Below are 13,398 nucleotides of genomic sequence, written 5' to 3' on the forward strand. Positions count from 1 at the left end.
GGTTTCTTGCACTCCAGCCATCTGCCATAGGAAGCATACCTAAGTAGCCACTGCCTCTGAACCCTTGGCCATACAATGTAGTGAAAGTGAAAGTCACTCAGTCGTGTCCTATTCTTTGTGACCCTGTGAACTGTAGCCTACCAGGCTCTTCTGTTCATGGAATTCTCCAGGCAAGAGTACTGGAATGGGTTGCCATGTCCTTCTCCAGGGGATCTCCCCAACCCAGGTATTGAGCCTGGGTCTCCTGCACTGCAGGCAACTTCTTTACCATTGAGCCACCTGAAGTCAACCCACATCTAGAGCAGAATGACTGCTACCAGCCTGCAAAATCCTGATCAACAAAGTAAATGTTTGCTGTTTTAAGTGACTAAGATTTGGGAATGTTTGTTACTATAGCAAAAGCAGACTAATGCTCAAGGTAAAATCTCAGCTAACTTGAAATTGCTTAGAAAAGGTTTGCAGAAACTTTTCAGCCCTTAAGTATACCAAAAAGCCTGAATAAATTTATTCCTTCTATGGAAATCATTTTGTGCCTGAGCATTCTTTCAATTAATTATCACAGGACACACCCTCAGCCTAGCCTCTACATTAATTTTCCTTGGCCCCAAGATCATTACCATTCAAGAAAACCTAGTATTGAGAAATAGCAACAAAGTTGGGCAAAAAAACCAAGCTATAACCCAGTTATCATTTATCCAACCCACCCCCTACCCTCCTGGGACAGATATTGGACTGAAAAGGGACTCACATCATAGGTAACTTCCTCCACCTGGTCCTTCTCCATCAGGAACACTTTGGAGACCTGCTCACATGGGCCTTGGAGGATCCGGGCAATTAGAGGATAATCCGTGTTCTTCAGCTTCTGTTTCTCTGGAACCACACACAGCCAAGAGCAGCTCTGAGTTGCCTGAGGTCTTTCTCACTATAAGTAGCTGTCAACTCAGGGGTTCAAATGGACCCGACACCTTAGGAGATGCGGCCATACAAGTCAGGAAACTGATTTGTAAATGAGAGATTCAACAGGTATTGTTCAAAGCAACCGCTGCCGCTCCCCTACCCCTCGGCAATATTTCCATGCCTCAAGCCTTTTGGAAGATGCTGCATTGGAGAAAATAGTTTTCTCTGTGCTTTGAGAAAATCCAGTTCTTTTTTTATAGGCAGTTAGGTTTTAGGGTTTGTTTGCTGACCATATATGGCATTCCCCAGTGAACTTACCCAGGGAGCCCACCCGCCTTGAAGACAAACAACATTTGGAGGTTTCCAAAACCAAGAACTAAGCAAATGAGGGAGAGATTCTGTTTTTAACTTGCTATTTTGAGTTAATTAAAAGTTTTAAGCACCTTGTGTTCTTTATACTTACCACCGCTGGTATGGACCACATACAGTGCAAACTCCTCTGCCGAGTTCTCAATCTGAATCGGGAAGGAGCAAAAGATACTCACTAAAAGCATATATTTACACATCTAAACTGTGGCCATTTCTTCTTGAACGCTGCAAAGCTAAATAAATGATAGGCTCTTTTGAGGGGAGGACTGTTTATCTACAGTATTAAAAGTGATGAGGATATGGGGCAGGTAAGTAAGTTTATTAATAATAATAGATAATAAGAGCTAATATTTATTGCACCATGCTAGACACAGTTCTAACAAACTCTACATGTTTTAATTCATCTAATACTCATGAAAATCCAGTGAGAAGTAAAATACTGCCTGGCATATCAGTAAACAAAAGATGTTACAGTCATCAGCGATTGCAGGCACCTCCAATGGTGAGCCAGTGAGTCCTGACAAGGACTCAGGAAGGGATCAAAAAGTACTTGCCAACTAGCAGCCATTGGACTATAGCGACTCCACACGTGACCCAGAGGAAACTTAGGATGGGAAAAGACTGAACACTGGCCCAATAGCTGAGGTGCATATCCAAAGAACGACTTCAGGGAGCCCAGACACTTGCATCTTCCCATACCTAGAAAAACACTAAATTCCTGAACTTGAGATATCTGGTTTTCCTTTAATTCACAATAATCTTTTGACATTCAGACTACTTGCCCTTTGTTGGAAAACTATGTATTCTAGCTCCCTCCTTGTCTCCTCGGAGCAATTTTCTCAGGATTACTTGAGATGCTGCCTCCAGGGCTTGAAGTCCTAAGAATATCCGCCAAATAAAACACAGCTCTCACTCACAGACTTAGAGAATGAACTTACAGTTGCCTGCGGGGAGGAATAGTTAGGGAGTTTGGAATGGACATGTACACACTGCTGTATGTAAAATGGATAATCACCAAGGACCTACTGTATAGCACAGGGTACTCTGCTCAATGTTATGTAGCAGCCTCGAGGGGAGGAGGGTTTGAGGGAAATGGATACATGTGCATGCGTGACTCAGTCCCTTCGCTGTTCACCTGAAGCTGTTAACAACGTTGTTAATCGGCTATACTCCAAGACAAACGTCAAGATTTTGTTTAAAAAGGAAAAATACATAGCTCTCAACTTTCAGGTTGAGCAATATTTTTTCTGTTGACACCAGCAATGGGTGCTCCCAACCTCATTTTACAGATGGGGAGGCAGAAGCACAGGGATTTTAAGTCACTTGTCCAACTCATCCAACCAGCAGATGATGGGTGGAGATTCAAACCCAGAGCCCATGCCTTAAATCACTAGGAGACACTGGCTTCTATAAAAATCAGAATACCTGGTTTCCAAAAGACTTAGAAGGTGATGGTGGAAAACACAGAGTAACAAGACTTTAAAAACACCATGCACTATAATTTTCACATCTATTAAAGACTGATATTTTAAAGTAGCTTCCCTAAATGCACAGAAGTCAATATGAACATGGAGCCCTGATCCAGTCATCAGGTCTGGGGTCCTTCTCTGGTGGAGAAGGACCTGAGGGCTGGTGCTTCCCAGGCTTCAGTGGTATCAGAATCCCTGTAAGCCTTGTTGAACAGGTTCCCTGGCCTCCTCTCTGAGTTCCCATTCCAGTGGGCCTGATTCAGGGGAGAGAGGGACCTGAAAACCTGCTTTTCCAACAAGCTCCCAGGTGATGCTGATTTTATGGGATCTAAAGAACCTAAACCTTCTCTGCCCAGTGCCCTCCTACCCTGGCAACACACACTCTCCATAGCTCCCGCCCCTATACCTCTGGGGGTCCCAAGGCACACACATCACTGTCTGAGACAGCCAGCGGAGAGAACTTGCCTTAAATTTGTTGAGCAGCAACTTCAGGACCTGTGGAGTCGTCATGGTGCTGTTGATGCGGACATTGGTGATGGAGCCATAGGCTGGCGTGAACACTGATGTCTGTCAACAGAAGAGTCTGACTCAGAGCAGGTGTACAAGAATGGGGCACTACAACCCAAGGGACAAGGACAATGGCACTCAATCTGTGCTTCCTGAGAGTCCCCTGCCCCTGACAACCTAGAAGTATCAGGCTTTAGGTCAACAAAGAGCCCTGTGTTTTGTCTAGCTCAGGAACTTGCACCCACCCCACCACAGCAGGCTGGAGGGATCTGAGCTGCCAATTTGCAGGCCTGGGGAGGGAAAGAGGAACAGATAAGGAAGGCCCTCCATCCAAACAAAACACACATAAAGCACCTTCCACTACAACTTCAACAGGAGGAAGTCTGTGATCATTCTTCCATGATGCAATTGTTTCTAGGGCCAGATTAAAGCCAAACAGCAAGACTGAAGCTAGCTTGGGGTCTTGAGGTGGGAGACAGATGGGCCCCAGGCTGAACAGTTTCTCCCCGTGAGTAGAAATGCCTTAATAGTAGAAACTCCATAAAAGCAAGATGATGGAGAAGGCTGGGCTCTGCCCAGATAAGAGATAAAAGACCTTCAATCTTGAAATTAAGGAAAGAAAAAAGAAAGTGAAGTCACTCAGTCGTGTCTGACTCCTTGCGACCCCACGGACTGTAGCCCACCAGGCTCCTCTGTCCATGAGATTCTCCAGGCAAGAATACTGGAGTGGGTTGCCATTTCCTTCTCCAGGTGATCTTCCCAACCCAGAGACTGAACCCGTGCCTCCCGCATTGCAGGCAGATGCTTTACCATCTGAGTTACCAGGGAAGTTAAGGAGACCTTCCCAATTGCACATGCACAAAAAGGCTCCTTGGAGGTCAAAGAGGGAGGGGGTATGATGTCAACTACCCACAAGGCCTTTTCACTAGAATCTGAGGCAGGAGCTAGATGGACCACAGGCTAGGCATTTACAACTGGTCTCAGGTTTGCATTTCATGGGCAGGAAAAAGTGGGCTTCAGGCTGGACACTTACAATTAGCCTCCTGTTCATATTTCCCGAGACAGGAGATAGGTGGGCTCCAGGTTAGATATGTTTGCTCTCCAAAGGGAATAACAGAAACAGGGTAAATGGATAGGCTTTGTCTCCTATCTATTTACCTTAAGATAATAGTCATGACAGGAACAGAGATGGGCTAAATCTTATTTGAATAAAGGATAAGGAGGCCATATATTTCCCATCTTTGAGGCAAAGGAGACACTGCACATGTGCATAAAGGCTCCTTGGGGGTCAAAAGTCAGGGGACAATGCCAGGCCATGATGAGTCTTGCTTCTCCCAGGATGCTTTCCTTCAAAATCTATCTTGTCTGAAATGTACATATGCACGTAGGAGGAAGGTCTTGAGACAAATTAGCCAGGGTGGCAAAACAAGATGGTTGGCCAGGTGGAAGACAAAGACCCAAAAGGACTGCCCTATATTAAACACCTCTTAAGTATGCTCCTCCTCATTAGGGAGGACACCCACACCCTTTCTCTCCAGGTGTGTGTCTCTGCCTTGCTTCTTTCTCATCTAAACAAACTGTTTCTCTGTGCGCTCTCCCACATGTTTGTTGTGCTATGTCTCTAATAATAAACTCTGTACTTGCATTTACAGTTTTTGCCTCCATGATACATGCATTTTTTCACTAGGAGCAAGAGCCAGGGAAAAATAGCTTCCAGCCTCAAGCCCTCGCTGGTCTGGTGGCTAGGATTCCTGGTTTTCATCCAGGCTATCCAGGTTCAGTTCCTGGGCAGGGAATTAAGATTTCACTTCATGCTACTGTTCACTGGGTGCCTCTCCTAGATCAAATCCATCTTGAATAAGAGATGTGCATGCACACAGGGGAGGACCCTGAGATATATCAAATACTGACTCAGAACCAGGCAAACCAAGATGACTGATCGAAGGAAATCTAGAAGAAATGCGCCATAAAAGTGATTCAAACTACTGTGAGGGTGTGAACTTCTCTCTCTGAGCCCTCCAGGGTGTCTATCCACACATACTGTACTCTTTCTTCCTAATAAACACTTTACTTGCTTCACTCCTTTCTGCCTGTAGGTGGAAATTCATTTCTACACAGTTGATGGGCCAACTTTGTCACTGGCCACTGGTCCCTGGTGGTCTAGTGGCTAGGATTCAGCAATTTTCCTGCTGCTGTCTGATCTCAATCTCTAACCAGAAACCAAAACCCTGCTTCAAGATGCCATAGGCTCAGGCCACATGAGATCAACCTGAATCCTGCAGCTCTATTTCAGGGCAGCCCTTTAACTCACAGAGAAGTCAGGCCACATAGTAGCTGGAGGCACATGGTGCAGAAAGAGAGTAACATGTGGATTGGGGGTAAAGGGGGTGATTCTGATGAGGGCTGTCTATGGGTCATCTCACATCTCACTCACTGAGACAGGAACAAAGGGGCAGGGCACAACCATTAAAAGAACAGCACAGCCATTGTGAACAGGATCCCACAAAAACTGGTTGGCCCAAGACGTCAGCAGATTTGACTTCCAGTAGACCTTCACCTGGAGAAGGCAATGGCAACCCACTCCAGTACTCTTGCCTGGAAAATCCCATGGACGGAGGAGCCTGGTAGGCTGCAGTCCATGGGGTCTCCAAGAGTCAGACATGACTCAGAGACTTCACTTTCACCTTTCACTTTTATGCACTGGAGAAGGAAATGGCAACCCACTCCAATGTTCTTGCCTGGAGAATCCCAGGGACGAGGGAGCCTGGTGGGCTGCCGTCTATGGGGTCGCACAGAGTCGGATACGACTGAAGCGACTTAGCAGCAGCAGCAGCAGCAGACCTTCACCTCCATATGCATCATTGTAATGCATTAGCATCTAAATGACCCACTCACAGGTGCCATGACAGTTCTGAGGTCAACCATAAGAGGCCAAAAAGTGGGTGGTACCCCAATTCATGGAAATCCCCACCCCTTCTTCAAGATAGTCAGAATATTCCTCCCACTAGGAAATTATCCACCCCATAAAAACTAACCAACCCCATAGCCCAGGGCTGCTCTCACATTCCCAGATGACCCATTGCCCTGGGGCCACCACTCTCCTTTTGAGATGGCCTACATTCTGTCTGTGGAACGTGTATCTCCCAGGGCTACACTCTCTGTGGAGTGTGTTTCTCCCAGCACTGCTCTCACTTTCTCAGGTGACCCCATGCCCTAGGTCCACCTCCCCCTTCTGAGACAGCCCACACTCTGTCTATGGAAGAATGTGTAGCTCTCTGAGTAAACCTGCCTTCACTCTACTGTGGCTCACTCTTGAATTGTGTGAAGCCAAGGACCCTCATTTGGTGGCCCATCCCAAAGGACTCACCCAAGACCTAGGACACAACCATCTTCTCACAGTTTTTCCCACACCACCACCATCTGGGGGGGCTCCTGATCTCTAACAGAGCCAGCAGCCTACCCACAAGCCAAAGACTGAGTGGTTTCCCAGGTGTCTGTAGACCTGATGTGGCAGTTGCCCAGGAAGGGCTCTTGCTCCCACTAGGGCTACCCCTTGCCCCGTGCTACCCTGCCTCCCCTACCTTGTGGTTGTAGAAATGGCCGTTGATAGAGAAGCGGTGGCGTCTGATTCGCCGCTGGTCACTGGGTGTCCTCACATTGCCACGACGACGTACCCCAACATCACTGCGTGTACGCATCAACTGTGGGGTGTCTTCCTGTAGGGACTTCAGGCCCCTGGAGTCTGAGATGGAAAGAGGAAATGAGCTCTGTCTGCCTGGACCTGGGATGTGGCAGTTACAGTAACTTCTTGACCAATGCTACAGTACCTACAACTTCCCCAAAAATATATTTTATAAAAACAGTATTTCTTGCTGGGGAAAAAACATGATACATAATTTACCAAAAAGCAATACAGTGACAAAGTTTAGAGCACAGACTTCAGAGCCAGACTCCCAGGTTCAAACCCCAGCTCTACCACTGCCATTGTAGCAAAATTTGCCGCCCCCAAATGTCACTGGTATGCTGAAAATAATCAAGACCCAAAAGACTGATAAATGGAACAATACCTGCCATATCAGTAAACAAAGGCTATCACCGTCATCAGCAACTGCAGTCATAGCTGATGGTGAGCTGGTAAGTCCTGAGAGAACTCAGGAAGGAAAGAATACCTGCCAGTTAGCAGCCACCAGACTGCAGCCACTCCCTACGGTGACCCCTGAAGAAATTCAGGAAGTGAAAACACAGGATATTTGCCTCAGATAGCTGAGGTGCATATTAAAAGAATGATTTCACTGAGCCCAGACTCTTGCATTTTCCCCTACATAGAAAAGCACTAAATTCCTTAACTTGAACTATCTGGGTTTTTAAAATTAACAATTATCTTCTGATCACCTGTCCTTTGTTGCAAAACTCCTATATATCTTAGCTGCCCACCACTGGATTCTTTGCAGCAGCTCTCTCAGACTGGGTTCCTTGAGATGCAGCCTCCCAGGCTTGAAGTCCTAAAAATTCCCTAAAATTCTTAATTTTTAGGTTGTAATAAGTTTTTAGCCAAAAAGACTCAGGAAGAAACTGATTTTTCCCCTAACTGTCTGAAGGATTTAAGATAGCAGGCCTATTATAGGACTAGAGCTACAATCAGAGATATCTACAAAGAATATGGACTAAATGTGGTAAAGGAAACAGAGATCAAAGTTCACCCCATGTCATACTGTCTTTTCAGGGCCAAGCAAACATCTGTTTACCAACCATTGCTTTTCCATTTCCGTGTGAATTGCCTTCCTCCCCTCTGAAGTCCCCAAATACCACCCCGTAAAAGGCTGGCAAGTATTAAACAAAGGGGAAACAAAGTCATCTTAGGAGAAATTTCCCTGTATCTTTGAGATGCAAATGTCCTATCTGGTCTCCTCATCTCTGCCATCTCTTTAAAATGCAAATTTTGAAAAAAGGGTAAAGTAATTTAGAACTTGACTTGTTTTCCATAAATATTAGTAAAAAAGGAAGAAGCCTTTTTAATTTTTTCTTATTCTGTTATTTACAAACTAGTGAGTTCTGTATTGTGATATCTGATACGACTAAGTTTGGAAAATAAAGTATAATATTTCTTATTGTGTTTGTGTGGATATGTGTATATCTCAGTAAGTGTCTTTGGATATCATTGTTAAGGTTAATTCATAAAAGAGCTCTGTTTAAGTTGCCTTCAAGAAAAGTAAGTGCTTACAAACCAAACAATTCTAAATACAAAGGAAATTAAGCTAAATTAGTTTTAGGTTCAGTGAACAGGAAAGTATTTAGTATTAAATTAATATCTTATGTTAATGTTTGTTGATCTAATTAATATAGATATGTCTTTGAGCCATCAACATTAAGCAGCAGTCTTTCACTGTACCTAGTTTTAATAGAGGTTAAAGGAAATTTTGTTATACCTGTTGCAAATTTGTCAGCAAGAAAAAATAACTTGCTAACTTTAGCTAAAAATCATCTGAAATAGTTTCTCCATATTTTGGTAACTATTATTTGTCTCTTGGTTTTCACTAGAAATTAAGATTGTTAGGAATTCTAATTTAAATATATAATTAAAGCTACTGAAGACAATAAAACATTTCAGTATGGTAGAATGTGTGAGGAGGTTAGGAAGGCATGAGGAGGGACTTCCTTGATGGTCCATGTCCCTGCCAATGCAAGGGACAGGGGTTTGATCCTTGGTCCCAGAAGATCCCATGTTCTGCAGAGCAATTAAGCCTGTGCTCCACAACTACTGGGCCTGCACACCTAAAGCCTGGCTCTGCAACAAGAGAAGTTAGCACATTGAGAAGCCCACACACAACAGGGAGTAGCCACCACCACCCCCTACCATCCCACACTGCAACTAGAGAAAGCCTGCATGCAGCAGTGAAGATCCAGTTATAATGTTAAAAAAGACCCAGTTAATAAGAAAACAGGAGAAGAAGGTATGAGGCATGAAATTACATTTTACTGAGAAAGTTTTATACAAGGTCAGGATTAACTAAATTTAGACTGAAGTTGACTAGGTAAATGGATTTTGTTACGTAAACTAATATAGGGCTGGAATTTGATATATCTCTTTCTGTTAGAAGTGCTCATTTTTGATTACAGGTTGTATGAGTTTCTGGGCCCTTAGGTGATCCATATTTGCTTTCTTTTAATCATTTTGAGACTTTGGTTAAATGAATAAATATTGTTTCACAGTGACCTATGATCCTCCTGTGTTTTAAAACCTTTTTGATATTTTTAACAAACTTTCCCAAATATCAAAATCTGACTAAAGCTTTTTTAGGCTCCAGCTGACTCTGAGATACTTTAAAAGAACATCTTTGAGACATTTCAAAGAGGAAGGTCAAACTAAGTTTATTTGATATGTTAAATTACTTCAAAATTCTTGTCAAATGGTTGGAGAAGAACCTTAGGTTATAGTGTATGGATAAATGCCACTAATGTAGATATTCCAAAATTTATGTGGAATCCCTAACAGCTGATATGTCCTGATACATTATCTAAAATGTTATATGTCACAGAAATAACCAAGTTTCCTGCTAACTGCATTTTACTCAAATCTTTAACTAGGCAATTTTAAGTTTTGTACATGGACTGATGAATATGGTTTATAATTTTATGACTTTGAGAAATATACTAGCTTTAATTAAAAAAAAAAAGCTTTCATGGTATGACTTACAATAAGCTGACAAAGTATACCTTTGCAAACAAAGCTGAAATATTTATCATTTTCTATCTGATCCTGCCAAAATTTGGAGGCCCCAGCTGGCTCTCCTGTGGACTTGATATTTTATTGCAATTGGACTCCCTGGTACCTCAGATGGTAAAGAATCTGCCTGGAGTACAGGAGACCCAGGTTAGATCCCTGCGTTGGGAAGATTCCCTGGAGGAGGGAATCGCTACTCACTCCAGAATTCTTGCCTGGAGAATTCCCTGGACAGGAGACTAGCGAGCTACAGTCCATGGGGTCACAAAAAGTCGGACATGACTGAGCGACTAACACTACAACTAGCTATGCTAATCATCACTTTAGTTTGTTCTTTGTTTCCAAGTTGTTTGTGCTCTGTGTCTCCCTGCGGCATTAAGCCTTTGTCAATGTTACTAGCTGCATCACTTATATCGTCTTTTTTACAAGATTATCATCTCTTACGGTACCGTGTGTAACCAGGCCTCCAACAAAACTTCTATGGCTAAACATCTTGAGAAACAGACCACATTTATTACATAAAGTAATTGTAATAGTGTGATTCTAGGTATGGGAAGAAGTAACAAGGGAGAATGTCTCTTGGATCATAATTAGACAGAAGATCTGGATAATCTTTAATTATTGACAGGGCCTAACCAAAAATTTAGCACCTGGAGTGGCATATCAAGAATGCTCGCCTGATCTTGGATGAGCCTCCTAGCCAGCACCAGGGGACAAAGTTTGATTATGAAATGTTTCCCAAATGTTGGCCAAATTCCTAACCAAGAGGAGATCAGTCATCAGCACTTGCAGCTCTCCAGTGTGAGCTGATGAGCCCTGAGGGAACTCAAGAAGGAAGGACTATTTGCCATTTGCAGCCATCAGATTGTGGCTACTCCCTATGGTGAGCCCTGAGGAAAGTCAGAACGTGAGAATAGAGGATACAGGTCCTTAGTTAACTGAGAAGTGTATCAAAAGAATGATTTCAGTGAGCCCAGACTCTTGTATCTTCCCATATGTAGCACGGAATTCCTTAACTTGAGATGCTGCCTCCTGGGTTTGAAGTCCTAAAAAATTCTTGCTGAATAAAACATAACTCTCAACTTTTAGACTGTGAATATTTTTAAGTCTACAAGTACAAAGAAGACACTTTCCAAAGGGGAACAAAAGAAGACAAATCTCAACATTTGGAACACTGGCACCAATGGTGAACACTCCCAGATAGGTCCATCTGATGAAGCAGTTAGAATGGTCATCACCCCCTTCCACAAGATTGTGGAACAGACATTGACAGTGGGGGATTATAATAGGGAAAAGCCAATTTTGATTCCATGTTGGACTTTACCTTTTTTTTTTTATTATTATTATAATAATACATAATGGCCTGCCTCAAGGAACTCTGCCCCTCTGTCTAACTGTTAAGCTAAAGTGGCTTTGTTCAGTTCACAGGGAGACAATCTGACCCTACCCACCAGTGAATGGTTGCAGAAAAGATTAATTTAACACATCTTCTCCTATATTACAAGATAAATGGCCTTTTTACTTTATGTCCTCACCTTCTCTCCTTCTCTGTTCTACAAAAGAAACTGGAATCCAGACCCTGATAATATGGGTTTTTTGGAGACACTACTTTGCCATCTTCTCAGTCTATGGCTTTCCAATTCATATTCTTTGCCTCAGCACCTCAGCTTTCAGGTTATTGGCCTGTTGTGTGGTGGAGCAGAATGAGCTTGGACTCGGTAACAGGTAGAGAAAAATGTCTTCCTTCCTGACACCATATATCCCTAACCTCTCTGTGCCTCAGCTACATCACCTATAGAAGGGGTTAATAATAGCATCCACCTCACAAGATTGTGGTATGGGTTTAAATAAGTTGATTAATTGAAAGCACTTAGAACAGTGTCAGGCACAGGATAAGCATGATATAAGGACTTGCAAGATATTATGAACTGATAATATCTATCAAAATTACAAATGCACACAGCCTCAGACCTAGAAACTTAATTTGAAAGAATTCTACAGACACAAATGTGTGAAATGAGACATGTACAAGGACATTGTCTACACTTTTGTTTGTCTAAAGACTAGAAATGACTTAAATGTTTATCAATAGGAAGTGATTAAATTATTTATTCATACAATTAAATACTGCAGAGCTGTAAAGAATGCAGAGGTTCTTTCTGGGTTTGTATGGAACAATCCTCAAGACAAACTAACAGAAATGGGATGTGCAAAATGCTGCCACTTATAGAAGAAAAGGAAAGAAAAAAATGACATCCAAACATTAAGCTTTGTTGGTGTGTATTTCCTTGTGTTTGCAAAGAGTATCTTGGGAAGAAAGCCTTCAGATTGCTTCTAGGGAGGGAAAATCAGGGGGTGGATGAGATGTGAAACTTTCAATTCTTTTTTCTTAATAAGTTTTGAATCTCAAACTATGTGAATTTTATATTTCCAAAAAATAAGTAACAGTATACAACATTCATCACATCAGTCTTCACACAGTTGGCCCCTACTGGAGGATCCTCCCACCATGCATGTACCTGTGGGGCTCAGTGTCTGATCGCTCTCAGGCAGGGCATCCACCTCTGAGATCGGAATGTTGGGCATGGTGAGGGGCTTCAGGATGGTACTGGGAAGCAAAAACAAACAAAAGGTTCAGCCCCTGCAGAGGAACTCCCTCAGTCCCACCCCAACCCACTCACACAAAGGGAATACTTCTGGGGATCACCATGCAGTAGGTGATGAAGGACACTGTAGGCTGTGCTGAAGGCCTCATGAGGCTGGCCCAGCTCCTGAGCCAAGCACTGAGCAAGGAAGGTGAATTCTGGAGGGAGAAAGTGCTTGCTCCCAGCATTTGTAGCAACGTCAAGCCCAGGACAGAGAACAACAATAATACCTGTGTGGTACCTGTGCTGGGTTTCTAAGCACCCACAAAGTCTATGCCTTATTTAGAAAACCCTAATAATGGTCATTTTTTTAAGGACAAGATTCTAGTACAGACCCATTTATGTTGGAGGAATTACTCAGAAATTTCTTCTGGAATCTAACAGGAATGGAAAGTAATAGGTTGGTTGCTCTGAGAGTCAGAATAACTATAGAAGTGGCACTGATGGCCGTGTGCTCAGGGTTGCTGGAGACAGGGTCACACGCAGGCAATCTGAGTTGAGACCTGGAATTGCCCTGATAACTGGGAAATAACTTCCCAAAGCTCAGAAGGACAATGGAAGCAGCTCAGAGAAACACACCCAAAATCAACAGAGGATTTGGCTAGAAAGGAGAATCATATTTGACCAATTAAGACCTTCCCATGGTGAGAAGAATGTAGCTGCCCTGGTGAAACCAATCAAGACCCTATGGGGACTTCCGAGGAACAGACCCCTGCATCCTCTTCTTCTTGTTAAAAAGCTTTAGCCTTCTAGGCCTTCCCTGAGTTCCAAAAAAAAACAAAAACAAAAC

The 13,398-nt window shown here is 43.2% G+C and overlaps 1 protein-coding gene across 4 annotated transcripts in view; it reads right to left on the minus strand.

Moving 5' to 3' along the window:
- RASSF2 (Ras association domain family member 2) overlaps nucleotides 1-13,398 on the minus strand; it is a 58,923-nt gene that overhangs the window by 6,413 nt on the left and 39,112 nt on the right. For all 4 annotated transcript variants that reach the window (XM_061436588.1, XM_061436585.1, XM_061436586.1 and 1 more), the window contains exons 5-9: nucleotides 12,483-12,571; nucleotides 6,824-6,984; nucleotides 3,201-3,302; nucleotides 1,361-1,412; nucleotides 749-870 (exon numbers count right to left, since the gene is read on the minus strand). In XM_061436588.1, coding sequence (XP_061292572.1) covers nucleotides 749-870; nucleotides 1,361-1,412; nucleotides 3,201-3,302; nucleotides 6,824-6,984; nucleotides 12,483-12,571 — 526 coding nt within the window. The remainder of the gene's footprint in view (nucleotides 1-748; nucleotides 871-1,360; nucleotides 1,413-3,200; nucleotides 3,303-6,823; nucleotides 6,985-12,482; nucleotides 12,572-13,398) is intronic.

The sequence above is a fragment of the Bos javanicus genome, chromosome 13 (assembly GCF_032452875.1).
Source record: "Bos javanicus breed banteng chromosome 13, ARS-OSU_banteng_1.0, whole genome shotgun sequence".
Lineage (NCBI taxonomy): Eukaryota > Metazoa > Chordata > Mammalia > Artiodactyla > Bovidae > Bos > Bos javanicus.